Raw genomic sequence first — 16,066 nt, 5'->3', positions numbered from 1 at the left:
CCCTGCTTTACATTTTAAATGTCCTGTCCTTACTTTCTCTAAAGGGTCAGAGCAAATACAAACTGTATTATCAACCAGATGGGACAGAGAGTAGATGGCAAGAACTCAGAGCCTAACTCATGAGCAACAGCTGATAAAAGCAGGTGGAGAGGTAGGGAGACAGGCAGAGGAGAGGGCGTGAATGCACCTTTATAGACTTTTATTGTGTGCTGGGTGCTGAGCATCCCTCTTCCCTCGTTAACCTCAGACGTTGAAGATGAGGAAATGAAGTGCCGCCTTTGCAGCGACTGTCCCGAGGCCACACTACTCGGGACTGGGGGAGCTGGGGGCTGCTGTGACAGCGCCTCAACCTGCCCTGTTTGGTACTGAGCCTCTAGTTATCCTGGGAAATAGCCTCCCCCTACACACGAGCCACAGATAGACTCAGCCTGTCCTCTGCCCTTCTCTGTCCTGGTGGCACTTTGGGGATGAGGCAGACAAAGGCTCTAAACTCCACAGCACCATTAAAGAAATGCAGAGCCCGGGATTTGCAGCTGAGCCCTGGCCTTGGTGAGGTCCCCCGTCATTCAAAGGAGTGACTGGGACAAACGCTGGTCGCCTTGCCAGGTGAGGAGGCGTAAAGTTGCTGATGTTGCTTCCTTTGTACCTTTCTACTGAGTGGAGACTCTGGAAGGATAAGGATGCTGACCTCGGCTTTGTTCACAGGCTGACTCTGCATCTCCAGGCTCAGACCTGCTGTCTGTGGGGTGGCGCCCGCGGGCCCAGGCCCTGGGTCCTCCTCTGCCAACTCCTGTGGAAGGTCTGAGTGACCCTGGGTGAGGTCATAGACCACACAAGCCAAGTCATCTGGCCCAGGCCCAAAACCTTATAGAGGAAAGGCACCTCGTGGTGGTGAAAGATGAGAAAAGTGTGCATTCTTGACATTTCTGGAAGACTTGTGTTTGTACCGCTCATTCTCTCATTCTTGCTCTCTTACCCTACCCTTCCTCAGAGTAGGGAAAGATGGAAGAAATGCTTCCCTACTTGACAGGTGAAGGAAGTGACGCCCAGAGGGGTTACTGATTTGCCCCAACTCTTAGAGTGATTCGGGCTTCCCAGGTGGCACTGGTGGTAAAGAACACACCTGCCAGTTCAGGAGACATAAGAGATGTGGGTTCGATCCCTGGGTTGGGAAGATGGGGCGTGGCAACCACTACAGTATTCTTGCCTGGAGAATCCCGTGGACAGAGGAGCCTGTCCATAGTGTTGCAAAGAGTCGGACATGCCTGAAGTGACTCCCCAGCCTCCGCTCTCTGCATCCGCAGCCAATGGTGCCAGGAGAACTGCAGCAGGGGATGTCCTCTCAGTGCGCACGTGTTTCGGGAAGGTCAGGTCACTTTGGCAAATGCAGGGACCCATCCATCAACTTTCAGCAGGTGTCCGCCTCCAGGTTTAACTTTGTGGATGTCTGCAGAGTGCTCTGCTCAGAGGATGGGAAGCGGGTAGGTCCCACCTAGTTGTATATTGCTTTATGCTTTTCAAAACACTTTTGAGTATATGCACACTGGGTTAAAATGATAACAGCAACCATAGTCAGCCCTCCAACCATATGTGCTCAGCCCTCTTCTAATGACATGCATAAACTCTCCAGTCATCTTCGCAGAAGTGCCACAGGGTTTTATGTTATCCCCAGACAAGGAGACTGAAGCATTAGAGCCATTGAAAAGGGCCGGTGGGTGATGTTAGAATTCAAACCACAGCTGCCCAGCTGCCACGTAGCTTTGACTGGGATTCCTGTTCCCACTGGACGGACTGAGAAATAAACTCTGATAGGCTCAGTCCTACCAGGGAGCCCTGGCCCAAGTCCCAAACGCCCTCTGCCTGCCACCCTGTCTTACGAGGAGCACCTTCCTGTCTGCAGCGGCACCGCCCAACCCCAACCGTGAGGTGGCCGGGGACACCATCATCTTCCGTGACACCCAGATCAGCAGCCGGGCTGTGTACCAGTGCAACACCTCCAACGAGCACGGCTACTTGCTGGCCAATGCCTTCGTCAGCGTGCTGGGTGAGTGCGCCCCTCTCCGCTTGTCCGCCAGGGAGCCTCCCGGGCCCTGCTCAGAGCATGGGCTCCCTCTCTGCTTGAGAGATCAGTCATGCTGGGGGGAGAAGGGCAACAGGGTGGGGAAGTGTGGAGATCCAGCATGCAATGAGGAGGGGTGATGGAGGACTTAAAATCCGCAGAGCTGTGTGTGCAGACTTCACTCAGAGGACGAACGGAGAGCTGAGACGCTGGTCTCAGTCCCTTCCTCCCCTGACAAGAGGAGGGACCGTCTCACCTCCTCGGTGTGTCCATGATGACTCTCCCCTAGGTTCTCCGTGGTCTCAGGGTAGGAACTACCCTGAGTGTGTTCATGGCCCTCCTGGAGCAGGCAGAGGGCAGTGGGGAGGTGCAACCAGGAGAAGCCTTGGGACTGCGGAGGGGCAGATACAGAAGCTGCTGGAAGGCTGGGGGGAGCCCTTTGCAAAAGTGGGACTGGACGTAGACTAGGTGCAGGGCAGATGGATAAGCTTCCTCCTTCCTCACCTAATCCAGGAGGGAGGTTGATGGGGGAAGTCACCCTGGTATTTAGAAAGCTGCCCCGAGGAGAAGGCACATAGAGATAAGACTGGTCCCCAAGGAGGGAGAGGAAGGCAGACCCCCACCCAAGGTCAGGGTCAGGTCTCTAGGGTTGCAGAGGAAGGCAGGCCCCTGCCCAAGGTCAGGGTCAGGTCTCTGGGGTTGCAGAGGAAGGCAGACTCCCTGCCCAAGGTCAGGGTTAGGTCTCTGGGATTGCAGACGTGCCGCCTCGGATGCTGTCACCCCGGAACCAGCTCATTAGGGTGATCCTGTACAACCGGACCCGGCTGGACTGCCCGTTCTTTGGGTCTCCCATCCCCACGCTCCGATGGTAAGTTCCGGGAGACCAGGCTTCCCCCACAGGGTCATCTGTCTCACCTCCCTCATTGCATTCGGCACATGAGAAGGGTTCAGCAAGTCCTGGGAGTCGTAAAGGGTGGAAGCTGAGACGAAGCTAGCAGAGCGTCTGGGTCAGGCCTTCTGCAAAGAAGGAAACTGAGGCCAGAGACTTGCCAAGGCCAGTCATGGGTGGGAGCAGACCCACGGTTTGGGGCCCCTTCCCCCCTAGGCTGGTCCTTCCTCAGTATGCTGTGTGTCCTGCTGCTCTGTTGTGAGGTTTAAGAATGGACAAGGAAGCAACCTGGATGGTGGCAACTACCACGTCCACGAGAACGGCAGCCTGGAGATCAAGATGATCCGAAAGGAGGACCAGGGCATCTACACCTGTGTCGCCACCAACATCCTGGGCAAAGCAGAGAACCAGGTCCGCCTCGAGGTCAAAGGTAAAGGAGAGAGTTGCCAGGTAGGGGGCTCAGTGGGGGGGGGGGGTGCATCTTTAACTTTGAGGATGCCATCTCCTCAAAGGTATCCGTGTGCGTCACTTGGAAATGCACCACCCTTAATGCTTAATCCCTAGTGGGACCTCCCTCAGGGCCTCCGGCTGGCCTGGGTGCAGCACGCAGAGTCATTACCTGCCCTGGGCAGGGATGCCTGCTCTCCACACCAGCTCCCCACTGCCACCCCAGAAACTACGTCCTGTGTTCCTGAGCCAGCAAGAAAGGACCTGGGCATTATTTCCATTGGGGATCTCCTATTCTAGGCCTCCCCAACCAGTTCGCCTAACTGAATCCTATTTCTGCCACCCTCCATGGTCCGTGAAAGCTGGTCATGCATGTCACCCTGTGGCCACTCGGGGGTGGGGGTGGCAGAGAGGAGCTCAAGCTCAGGGGCTTCTCCGCAGACCCCACCAGGATCTACCGAATGCCCGAGGACCAAGTCGCCAAGAGGGGCACCACAGTGCAGCTGGAATGCCGCGTGAAGCACGACCCCTCCCTGAAGCTCACGGTCTCCTGGCTGAAGGACGACGAGCCACTCTACATCAGCAACAGGTCTCCGCTCCTGCCTCCCTGCCTGCTGCTCTCTGGGCTCTGCCTTCTCCCTTGCTCCTGGTGATGCCTGGATGCACCCGGGGCTCCTGGTCGGTGTGTCACTGCAGAACTGCTGAAGAGGGTTCTGGACCCCTCAGGGGAGACCCCCTCCAGTGCCTGCCCTCTCTCCGCTCAGCGCCCTGCTCCTCTCTCCTCTTCCCCTGCCTCTTCTCCCCTCCTTCCCTCCTTTCTCTCCTCTCTCCATCTCCACTCTCTTCTCTGTCCTTCGGCCCCTCCTTGCTCCTCTTTGGTGTCCAAGCTGGACGCCCCCTGCCTCCTTTCAGCCCAGCCAGCAGTGCCATGTCCCCCGACAGAGGGCGGGGCTGCCTGAGCAGGCTCTAGCCCTGTGGTTAGTTGGCTCACCCTTACTGCACCCTGGGCCCACACCTGTCCTCTCCCTGAGCCCAGATTCGGATCTGGTTGGAGTTGAGGGCGGGCCCAGGCATAGATGGTGTTTGAAGTCCCCCGGGTGTTGGCAACATGCAGCTGGGGCTAAGAACGTTGACCTGAACCACCCCCAGGCTCTGTACCAGCCTTTGTCTCGGGGCAGGGTGCACATGGGTACCAGCTGGGTCTGCTGATCATCTGGTTTCCTGGAGGGGCGCAACCCTCCAGCGGGCACAGGTTTGCTGGCACCCAGCTCCTGGGTGCCCTCCTCCCACTGTGGAGACAGTTCAGGGCAGCCCAGGGCACTTGGGCTGAGCCCAGGTGTCACTCTGGGTTGAAGACACAAGTTTGAGAAGCTTGAGAAGACCTGCCTTCAGGGGTGGGCCCTACTGCACCCTAATTCAGGAGGGGAGTGCAGCAGACCCAGGGGGGATTCAAGCACAGTGAATACGGAGGGGGCCACTCTAGCGCCACCCACGTTCCTGTCCCCACCATCAAGCTCCACAAGTGCTCAGGGTGACAGGAAGACCCTGCCCTTCCCACGGCACTGAGATGGAGCCCCCGTCCCCTAGGAGGGGCGGTGGCTGCCTGCTCCAACTCACTGTCCCCACCCCAGGGGGAAGGCAGAGAAGCAGTGCCCACCACCCCCACCTCCCCACTTTGCCGTCTCCCCTCCACCTTCCTCCAACCCCTCTCGGTTCCTTTGCAGAATGAAGAAGGAAGAGGACTCCCTGACCATCTTTGGCGTGGCAGAGCGGGACCAGGGCAGCTACACATGTGTTGCCAGCACTGAGCTGGACCAAGACCTGGCCAAAGCCTACCTGACCGTGCTAGGTAACCACCACTGCCTGCCCTGCCGCCGGTCCCACCCCGCCTCCCCGCGTCCAGAGAGGTGGGGGTGGATCCGAGGGCAGTACCTGTGGCCAGCCAGCCAGCCAGGCGTGAGGATCCTCTTGTCGGGAGTCTGAGGGTCAGGAAGCTGCTCCTCTCAGAACAGGCTGTACTGGATGCCTTACCTCCTGAATGGAATCGCTAACTTGCCTCAATCTTCAACTGAAGGGTGCCGGAGGGGAGAGGGATGGACAGGGGTTCTTGTTGTGGTCGTTTTTACCAACTTTACAGCTAACTCTAAACCACTAAGTCAGTTAAAACTGCCCATCCTTGAAACAAGACCGCTCTGTGTTTGGCCTTCCAATACCCGCTGCTGCTTTATTCTCTGCCACCTTTCCTGGAGGGATTTCACAGGGTGCCGGGCACTTCCGATGACTCCCTCTTGGAGGGCCCTCGCCCCCAAGCCAGACTGTAAATACGAAGCCATCCCAATCCCGGGGATGTGGTGTCCCGCCCAGGGGAGCGTATCCTTTCTTTACTTCTGCTGTCTCTGTGCATCCCTGCACCGTCCTGGGGAACGGTGGGCCCAGACACAGTGCCCTCACCAGGACAGCAAGGAGACCGCGTGCCCGCCCCCAGCTGTGGAGCGAGCACGGGAAGGCCTTTGTGAAGGTTGGGGCACCCTCCACGGGGGTGGAGGGGGTGAGGCCGAGCAGGGGCCGCTGTTCAAGCCGTGGCCTCCTGTTCCTGCCCTTAGAGCACCTTTATCCCCAGATAACCTGCTAACCTGGATAACCCATCTTACCTTTGCAGCTGATCAGGCCACTCCAACTAACCGTTTGGCTGCCCTTCCCAAAGGTAATTCATACTAACTCCGGGACTCGCGCCAAGCACTCGAGGTGTCTGGGAGGGTAGAGCATAGGAAGGGGAAGACCCTGCAGGAGAGGAGTGCTGTGCACAGGGGAGGGGGCAGCACGCCCCACCCCTGCCAAATCTGACCCCTCTCAGGAGGCCTGCGTCACCTCCCTGAGCCCCTCCATAGTCCCGCCCCTTTGGCAGATTGAGTTGTGGTCCCTTCCCCACCCCTTACCTCTGGCCACGCCCACCACTCCCTCAGGGCGGCCTGTTCTCTTCGGTCAGCGTGGTCTCGGAACACTTGCTTCGAGTTATCCGTGGGCCCATCTGTTTGACATCTCCAGATCTGCTATTATGCACCCATTTACAGTCCACGTGCACATGTGTGCAACACACGTGAATGTGGGCTGCTGGGACTCACGTTCCAGATCCTTCCAGTTACTAGCCAAAATGGGGAAATAGCTGGTTCACGGAGCCAGGATGGGAGAAAAGAAACACGCCTGCCCTCACCAATCAGTGGCCAGAAGGCTTTATCCCTAGGCCAGAAGGGCACTCACACCCACTTAAGAAATCCAGTGAGACTGGAGCCCCCCAAAGGTGCTGCCCCCACCCTTGTTTGGGGCCTCTGTCCTGCTGTCCATCGTGGAAACTTCTAGATGGAGTTGCTCTCTCCTCCCTGGCCTGGTCCTCTGTGTTTGTCCCGCTCCCCCCATCCCCCTAACTGCTGTGCCCTGCAAGCTCTCCAAACACCCTCCTGGGCTCCTGCCCCCTCAGAGCCTTAGCACACAAGAGTAGAAGATAATTATAGACAGAAGTCCCATATTTCTTTCCTAAAGGTGTGAACCTTTCCCAAATGCTTCCAGTCCAAGAACACCCACAGATTGGGGTGGGTTGGCCCCAAATCTCACTGCGCCCTGCACCCCTTGATGTTCTTTGGGCGCTGGTGGAATTTGGGGCCTTTTCTCTTTGTCCCTGCTTGAACCCTGAGGGCAGGGGTGGCGCCTGGGCTGACCCTCCCCACAGGCTGGGGTTGGTCCCTGCGGGGGTGAGCTCATCCTGCCGGGGTCCTGTCTGCGGGACAGTGGCTAGGGCTGGGGACAGTGCAGGACAGGCCAGCTGTGACTCCGGAGGCTTCTCCCTCTGCCGCCAGGACGACCGGACCGACCCCGGGACCTGGAGCTCACCGACCTGGCCGAGAGAAGCGTCAGACTGACCTGGATCCCAGGGGATGACAACAACAGCCCCATCACAGGTCAGCCACGGCCTGCGCTGACCCAGGAGAGAGGGGCGCAGCTCGGCTGCCGGGCCGGCCCTGGCTTCTGGCCCCGCCTCCTCCTCACTTGGCATGTGCCCTGGGCTGTCGACAGGGTGGAGGCTGTGGTCTGTCTCCTGTTCTGTGTTTGGGAAGAACTCATGTGCCTCTGTCTCCCCACGGGAGGCTGTCAATACTGCTGGGAACCCCGACGGCACACCTTGGGAAAGAACTCCCTGACTCAGCTCCCCAGACAGCCCCAACTTCCTTGCCTCCTCAGACTACGTCGTCCAGTTTGAAGAAGACCAGTTCCAGCCAGGGGTCTGGCATGACCATTCCAAGTTCCCGGGCAGTGTCAACTCAGCTGTGCTCCGCCTGTCGCCCTACGTCAACTACCAGTTCCGGGTCATCGCCATCAACGAGGTGGGCAGCAGCCATCCCAGCCTCCCGTCTGAGCGCTACCGAACCAGCGGAGCACGTGAGTGCTTGAGGGCTAGCGGCAGGCGCTGAAGCCAGGCACCCAAGCACAGACTAAGCTCCCCGGGCCCCCGCCACATGAATTTAGGCAAGCTACTCCAGGCTTCCTCGTCTGTGAAACAGAGAATAATTACACTATCTCCGTTATGGGGCTCTTGTGAAAATACACTTGTTTGAAAACACAGTTCAGGTCCTTAATGTGATGTCATGTTGTAAGCACACAATAAATGTTAACTGTCATTTTTATTATTACTAATATTATGAATAATTCTTGATCTGCTTTAATGGGAAGAGCTATGAAGATTGGCAGTAGAAATATATAATCTCATGTTGCATCAGGTTTCTTAACATACTTGGGTAATGAAATGCTTAGATTTCTGAAATCACACTGGCTCATTGAGGGTGAAAGATGCTCCCCAAAAATGTTGAATGCCAGGATAAACCAATTTGCTATTAAACACACTTAGTGGATAATCCACAAAGGGGATAATCCACATTGAGTTGGCTCTATTGATCATCTAAAGTATGGAAAGCCTTATAGTAAATGCTATCTTGTCAGGGATTAAAACTCAGAAGAAACTACTCCTCCTTTGGGGGTTTAAGCCTTAGCTAGGAAGGCACATCATACGTACGACAGAGTGGCAGAGTGAGTTCAGTTGCGTAGGGGACAGAGTGTTGAGAAATGCTGAGACAAGCACAGAAGGGCCCAGTCAGGCTGGGGAGGAGAGGCTGTTTACTGTGCCCTGTGATGCGTACCCTGGGTTTGAACTTTGTCTCTATTTGGGTTCCAGCCCCTGAGTCCAACCCCTCTGATGTGAAGGGAGAGGGGACCAGGAAGAACAACATGGAGATCACGTGGACGGTGAGAGCCCCTCCAGCCCACCCACGATGCTTGCCTGGCAGTCTGGGAGCCCTCGCCCTGTACACCCCTGGGACCCCCAGGCTGCAGGGTGGCTGAGACTACCTGCCTGGTGTGAGGCCACTCTTTGCATTGAGCATCAAGAAATCAAACAGGAGAGTATCTAAGAGCAAGGTTTGAGACAGAAGCAGAGATGACTGAGGAAACAGACATTATCATTCTGGCAAAAGCAAAGAGTCCCACAGGACCAAAGGACTTCTTTAGAAGAGGGAGAGATTTAGATTAGTTCCCAGAAAAGATGTAGCCTAAACACCGGTACCTCGCTTCAGTGTGTTCTAAGCCCCTCTCACTGAAGATTGTTGGGTATGGGGAGAGACCAGCCTCGCGGTGGGCCTCCAGTGGCAGCCGTCTGTAAGTCCAGGACGGACAGAGGGACTCCAAAGATGACTGCCAGACCAGGATTGAAAAACTCATCTTCCATCTTGGCTCACCTGACCACATTTTCCAAAACCAAAACTGGGATATGTGGCCTCCAAATGACATTTTTGTTTTTTTCCAAACTGCTTCTAAGTCTGAGATGCAAATTCAGCCACTGAAAACTTTTTATTTTTGGTTGCTCTGGGTCTTTGTTGCTGCGCGAGGGCTTTCTCTAGCTGTGGAGAGAAGGGGCTTTCTCTAGCTGTGGAGAGAAGGGGCTTTCTCTAGCTGTGGAGAGAAGGGGCTTTCTCTAGCTGTGGAGAGAAGGGGTTGCTCTAGCTGTGGAGAGAAGAGGCTGCTCTCTAGCTGTGGAGAGAAGGGGCTTTCTCTAGCTGTGGTGTGGGCTTCTCTTGTTATGGAGCACAGGCTCCAGGGCACATGGGCTTCAGGAATTGTGGTGCACAGGCTTAGCAGCTCCACGGCATGTGGAACCTTCCCAGACTAGGGGTCAAACCTGTGTTTTTGATCCCTAGTCCGGGATTCCTATCCACTGTGCCACCAGGGAAGTCCCAGCCACTGAAATTTTAACATTTTTGTGCTGTTGCTGTGCATAATGGAAATAGATGGATACACAACCATCACTGTGATTTGGAATCACAACCATCACTGTCTGCTGAGGGCCTGGTCTCACAGCAGCCTTGGCAGTAGGGCTAAGCCCAGACTTAAGACACCAGGGCTCATCTTTAGGACCTGTCAAGGAGTGGTTCAGCTCCGTATTGCAGGCGCCCAGGGAACGGCTTCCTGGACCAGCCCTTGGGGAACAAAGACAGAGTTACGCCCGCTCCCAGCTCCAGCCTTTTAAGAAGGGTAGGGCAGATAACGCATAGATTCCCGTGAAGTCAGGAATTTTGATTTATTGGCAGCAGGCATACCATGACTAACCCAGAACCCACTCCTCTCTGACTTTGGAGGTTTGTTTTATCACCGTGCACATTTTGTTTCTGGTTGCTCCCTCACTGGAAAGAGTCCTGTTGACAGTAATGCTTTTACTGCCTGTGCCCCTGCCAAGGGGGTGGCTGTGAGGGCAGAGGGTCTAGGGCCTGGGTGGAGGATCTGCGCGCTGCCGGCTTCACAGGACTCCGGGCTCCTGGGGGACTCAGAGTGGGAGGCAGGCTCTCCCCAGCCCTGCACGGGGCTGGCCACGGTTGGGCAGGCTGGGGACAGGGTCCTGCCACGGGAAGAGGGCGAGCAGGGTGGCCCGGGCTCCTCGCCAGCGCCCTCACCACTCCTGCCATCTCTCTCCCCGCTCAGCCCATGAACGCCACCTCTGCATTCGGCCCCAACCTGCGCTACATCGTCAAGTGGCGGCGCAGAGAGACCCGTGAGACCTGGAACAACGTCACGGTGTGGGGCTCCCGCTATGTGGTGGGGCAGACCCCCGTCTATGTGCCCTACGAGATCCGAGTCCAGGCTGAAAACGACTTTGGGAAGGGCCCTGAGCCAGACACTGTCATTGGTTACTCTGGAGAAGATTGTGAGTACCCTCCCTCCCTCCACCCTGGACCTGCACAGCTGGGCTTCCCAGGCCACCCCCACAGACCAGGAACCTTGGCGTGGGCCCTGGTTCTTCTAAGAGCATCCTGGGAGGACAGCCAGTTACCAGGAAAGAGAGGTTTCCTGCAGTGGCCTAGAGCAGAGAGGCCCCAGGCGATGCCGAGAGCAGAAATGGTATCATCTGAATGCTAGTTAGAATTAACGGAGGTTGTCACCTAGTGCAATACTCTGACTTTATGAACAGGAAAACTGGGGTCCTGCAAGGGAAACCCCCGCCCATATTGCACAATAGCAAATTCCAGGCTTGAGAACAGAACCCATGTTTTTGGTCTATCTTACGGCCAGGCCTTGCTAGCCCCAAGGACCGTCTGACCCAAAGGCCATAACTAGATGCCCCTACAGGAAGCAGGGCCAAGCCAGACTGCTCCTGGGCTCCCCAGGGGAATCCTGGAGGGACTGAAGTCCACAGCTCCCCAGATCGAACGCTCCAGGCCAGCTACTGCAACACGGCATAAAAAGAGGAGTTCTTTGGAGCCTGTCGCTGGAAGAACCAGCATGATTCTGGGATATGTATAGAAGTGTGTACCTGGCTCTCCAGACAGTGGGGGCCTCTCTGCCCCCAGCACATCAGTCCTGCAGGCTGCTGAGCAAGGCAGGATGATTAGGGACGCTCCTCCTGGTCAGGGTAATCCATACCCTGGTAGATCTGGGTCTTATCCAAGAAGAAACCATGGAGGTGGGTGGGGTGACGAGAAGGAAGGAGGGAGGAGAGTCTTGGGGAAGAGTGGATTCACGGAGGCCAGTGCTGGGGTCATGAGGAGGGCTGGTGGGGTTCACGACAGTGAGCTAGGAGGAAGTGAGGGTCGGGCCCCGTGCCCCACTTCCCTGGAGGTGATTGTGGATTGGACCCCCTCGGGAGATAAAGGAGCGGGGATCAGCAGGCCCTCTGTCCATCCCGGTCCTCATTTCCATGGTGCCAGACACTTCCAGACAGAAGGCAGTGGGGACTTCTGGAGGGTAAGTATGGAAAAGGCAGCACCTACCCATGAACTCATGGACCACCCCACCGTTTCCATCGCATCTGTGTACCCCTGTGGCCAATATGTTAGAGGGGATAGGGCAGAACCACTTTTGTGGCAGAGTAGAAAAAACAGGGGAAAGAACCAGTTATGGGGGCAGTGGCCCTCCCTTTGCAGGTAGTCACAGGATCAGAGTCTTTTCCTGAACTAGGCTAGGGCATCTTTAGTCTGCGGGAAATGTTCCCTGCAGGGCCCTGGCAAGAAACAAATGCCACTCAAGGGGGACTATTTCCAGTGTGAGGACAGGGTTAGAGGGAAAACAGCAAGGTTGGTAAACCCCTGGGAGGCCAGCCACAGTGGAGTGCCATCACGCCGCTTGGCCTCGAGGGAGTGCCCAGTGTCCAGAGTGGGCTGAAGGCACAAGCCAGCAGAGAGCAAGCAAGTCGGAGGGGACTCTGGAGTTGGGGAGAGGGCAGCCCCACCTGCATAACCAGCTCTCTGTCCCGACACATTGCAGATCCCAGGGCTGCACCCACTGATGTTAAAATCCGAGTCCTGAACAGCACCGCCATCAGCCTTCAGTGGAACCGCGTCTACTCCGACACGGTCCAGGGCCAGCTCAGAGAATATCGAGTGAGGAAGCCAGCTGCAGGCCCCACCTAACCACTCAGCTCCCTAACAGGGCGAGGGGGTAGCAGACGCGGTACATAGATGTTTGGAAGGGATCCTTGGGATACTTGTTGGACCCAGAGCTGGTTTAAGAAGATGATGTCTGGGAAATTCCCTGGTGGTCCAGTGGTTAAGACTCCACACTTTCACCTCCTTGGCCTGGTTGGGAAACTAAGATCCTGCAAGCCATGCAGTGCAGCCAAAACAAAACAGAGGATGTCTAGAGTGAGCTGTTCAAAAATATACTCAGAAAAAATACAGATGCACCAGGTGTCTCCTGTACGAGGTGTGCTGAGAGATTCTGCTCAGCAGGTGGGTGCTGGGTTTGGATTGACCATACAGAACATATTATGCTTGCACTCCATGTGTGAGGACACACATGTATCTTCAGAGGCAGTGTTGAGGCACCGCTGAGCTACACCCCTCCCCTCTCCTAAAGGCCCTTCTGGACTGCTTGCCTCACCCAATCTGATTTCATGAAGCCCCAACTAACCAGAAGAGCTACTACAAGGGTACAAACCCTTCCGTTGTCACAGCCAACTCCAGTTATTAAGGCCCTTGACGTCCCCTGGCCGCTTCCTCTCTCCCTGATGTTTCTCTCTTTGAATGGGAAGGGAGAGAAAACCCAGGGTATTCAAGGCTCTCCCTGATGAGTTGCTCTATTTAAAATTCCTGAAGAGGCTGTGGCCCTGGGATAACACAGGTTCTGTGGCTTAGAGGTCATCAAGGGTTGGCTGATGGACATTTGGTGGCACAGAGGGAGTCAGTCTCTTCTAGGGAAATGGATTTGGCAGACCGAGGAAGGAAGGTGAGATGATATATACGCTTGAATGAGCTCTTTCCCAACTTGCACCCTTAACCTACTTGCCTGGAGATGTTTTTGGCTAAAGCTCTCTTTGGGTCCCCTTCTTAAGTCTGGTCTTCCTCCCTACCTTGTCCTTGGAGGCCCCTGGTGATGCTGGTATGACAGCCTGACCTGGGGCCCTCCCCTCCACTGCTCATCACACCCCATGCTGCAGACTTCTGACTGTGGCATTACCACCTTCCACAGGCTGTCCCATCCCACCCTAGCTCTTGCCATCCCACAGCCTGGTCTCCCATTGGGTTGGATATGTCACTATCCTAATGGTTTTTAAACAGTATCAAAAGGAAGCTTTTGATTTTAAAGGATTAAATCAACCCTTTCTTGTATTCAGACTTCTGGGGGTAACCTGCTACTTTTCAGCTCCTGTCTGCTGCCAATCTAAACCATACTAAATCTAACTCAAGGTGATGTGGTCTTTGAGCACAGAAAAGAGCTCTCCATGCCTGGGCTCTTGGCTCGAATTTGTGCTTTTGGTACAGACTCCCTTAGCAACCTATTCCCAACTTGGAAATAAGTCTCAAGATGGAGCATCTCAGCTGTACGTTTGGCCAGCGTGCCCATTCCCCAGAGAGACGACACGGCTCAGAAAATGATCGAAACCAAAAACTCTATTTGGCTTGACATAGGTCCCCACGCGCTAGTGGCTGATGATCGGGGACTGTCAGGTGCCTCCCCCAGCTCTCCGTGGGGCTGCTGAGGGCCTTTGTGATTCGGAGCCCGTGGCCAGGAAAGGGAAGACCAGTCACCACCAGCACCACCACTAACAACTAACCCCACCCTGCCTGGCCGAGCCCTCACCAGCCCGCCTCTGTCCCGAAGGCCTACTACTGGAGGGAGAGCAGCTTGCTGAAGAACCTGTGGGTGTCTCAGAAGAGGCAGCAAGCTGGCTTCCCCGGCGACCGCCTGCGTGGCGTGGTGTCCCGCCTCTTCCCCTACAGTAACTACAAGCTGGAGATGGTTGTGGTCAATGGGCGAGGCGATGGGCCTCGCAGTGAAACCAAGGAGTTCACCACCCCAGAAGGAGGTAGGTCCGGCTGCTGCTTCCCAGGGAGGGCAGGACGCGGGTGGCGTGGCCAAGTGGCCCCAAGCGCCTCCAGCGCACCTCTGCCTGGATGACACAAGTTGACCTCTGCTCGACCTCACGGAGGGATGACCGGCGCACTGATGGCACCCGTGGAGCACTGTCACCAAGGCGGCTGCCCCGACAGGCAGTTCTGTGTCGGAACAAGACTGTGAGGTGGCTGACGGAACTCTGGACAGGCTGTGCACACAGACTCCCAAGGGCACTGCAGGAGCCGCCCACAGCATCCTGAGGGGGCCCAGGCACCTGGACTCCCAGGAGGCACCTGGACTCCCAGGAGGCATCTGCTTGGTTCGCCAGCCTCTGCCCCGAGGACCTTCCCTCCTGTCACCGCTGTGACCTAGAGGCTGTCCTTCAGGGGGCGCCCCAGTCCTGGGAGCTGGACACCTGGGGAGGTCCCCGCGCATCTCCTGTTCCTGCCAGGCCCCTCAGACCAGCTTGCTGTTCCTTTGCCCTCTTCTGTTTCTCCTTCCTTCTTAACTGTTATTTTCCCCCATTCTTCTGCCCCTCCTCCTCTTTCCTCTCCTCTGTTTCCTCTCCCTTGTTTCTTTATTCCTGTATCCCCTCCTCCCTGTCTGGTTTTCATCACCAGCCTCTCCCCATTGCTCCTGCTCCTGCACCGTCCACATGTTCCAACCTGGGTTTTTTCTCCTCACCCCTGAACCTGGCGTTCTCAGCCCAGAGGCCAGGGTTTGATACTTTGACCCTGTGGTGAGAATCCTTGTCTGAAGATTGAGAACCACGGCTTCTGTTACTAAACAGAGGCTGAAATTGATTTCCTACCTGAGGATGATTCTGCCCAACCTGGAGGTTTCTTTGAGGGATCAGAGTCTAATGTGTGCTGTATTCAGGGTAGTTTTTAAAGGAGAACTTGACTGACTCCTTCCCCATGTAAACCAAGTCTGAGCCATGCTTGTCCTAGATGTGAGGAAATGCCATCCTGGATGAGGCAGTGGACACTACCCATCTATAGCCCTCCAGGTTCTGGCTTAGCAGCGATCCAGCACGGGGCTTGTCCAGAGGTCAATACCTTCATACTTGTGCTTTGTTTCTTGTGTTTTCCTCATCCTGCCCGCCCCTTTCTCTCCACCCACGTCCCCTGCTCTCTCCTCCTTCCCCAAGTACCCAGTGCCCCCAGGCGTTTTCGAGTCCGGCAGCCCAACCTGGAGACAATCAACCTGGAATGGGATCATCCAGAACACCCCAATGGGATCCTGATTGGATATACTCTCAAATACGTGGCCTGTACGTTCTGCCCTTCTTTCTCTTGGATAATCTGAGAATCAGAAACCCCATTCCCACCACTTTCCCAAGGAATCAAGGTAGAAAGCCTCTGGGTACATAGGGCTTGTGGAGGGATGCAGGGGGCAGGGAAAAAGCTTCCTGTAGGGTTATGGGAGGCAAGTGAGACCCAATCCCCGCTCTCCTGTCACAGCTCCTCCTTCCAGAGGCTTCCAATCAGCCGGTGAGGCAAAGGGGACTTCTGGGCTGATGAGGGATTCAACCCCCAAGCTCAGGAATCTTAGAGTCTCTAACTCCTACAAGTCTAGGACAGAATGTTTCTTACCTGACAGAGCTTCCGTCCACTAGAGCAGATGGTGTATGCATAGGTTTCCACACGACACTGACCCTCGGGGCTACCTTAACAAGTTGCCATCTTTGGTAAAGCAGCTGTTCGTGGAGTTGCCATGGAATATTGAATATTCAGTATTGAATATTGGCTCAATCAGGAGCTTGGGTTGGGATGACCTCACCTAAGGAATTCAGCATCACCAGG

At 55.9% G+C, this 16,066-nt stretch overlaps 1 protein-coding gene across 7 annotated transcripts in view; it reads left to right on the top strand.

Moving 5' to 3' along the window:
* The window catches only part of NFASC (neurofascin), a 200,267-nt gene that overhangs the window by 155,785 nt on the left and 28,416 nt on the right, over positions 1 to 16,066 (top strand). For 3 of the 7 annotated variants that reach the window (XR_014053852.1, XR_014053853.1, XM_081490942.1), the window contains exons 10-18: positions 1,901 to 2,044; positions 2,816 to 2,927; positions 3,212 to 3,378; positions 3,837 to 3,984; positions 5,120 to 5,244; positions 7,247 to 7,348; positions 7,629 to 7,826; positions 8,617 to 8,687; positions 10,413 to 10,635. Coding sequence is in view for 4 of the 7 variants with exons in the window: in XM_081490942.1 (XP_081347068.1) it covers positions 1,901 to 2,044; positions 2,816 to 2,927; positions 3,212 to 3,378; positions 3,837 to 3,984; positions 5,120 to 5,244; positions 7,247 to 7,348; positions 7,629 to 7,826; positions 8,617 to 8,687; positions 10,413 to 10,635 (1,290 nt within the window). In the remaining 3 variants the exon portion in view is untranslated. Of the gene's footprint in view, positions 1 to 1,900; positions 2,045 to 2,815; positions 2,928 to 3,211; positions 3,379 to 3,836; positions 3,985 to 5,119; positions 5,245 to 6,054; positions 6,100 to 7,246; positions 7,349 to 7,628; positions 7,827 to 8,616; positions 8,688 to 10,412; positions 10,636 to 12,191; positions 13,607 to 14,027; positions 14,233 to 15,411; positions 15,535 to 16,066 lie in introns of those variants that run through there. The other 4 variants (XM_081490940.1, XR_014053851.1, XM_081490943.1 and 1 more) reach the window with 4 other exon arrangements.

The sequence above is a fragment of the Giraffa tippelskirchi genome, chromosome 5 (genome assembly GCF_054371585.1).
Source record: "Giraffa tippelskirchi isolate mGirTip1 chromosome 5, T2T-mGirTip1v1.2.pri, whole genome shotgun sequence".
Taxonomy (NCBI): Eukaryota; Metazoa; Chordata; class Mammalia; order Artiodactyla; family Giraffidae; genus Giraffa; species Giraffa tippelskirchi.
Note: the sequence above shows the minus strand (reverse complement) of the source record. Positions and strands in the feature narration are given on the sequence as shown.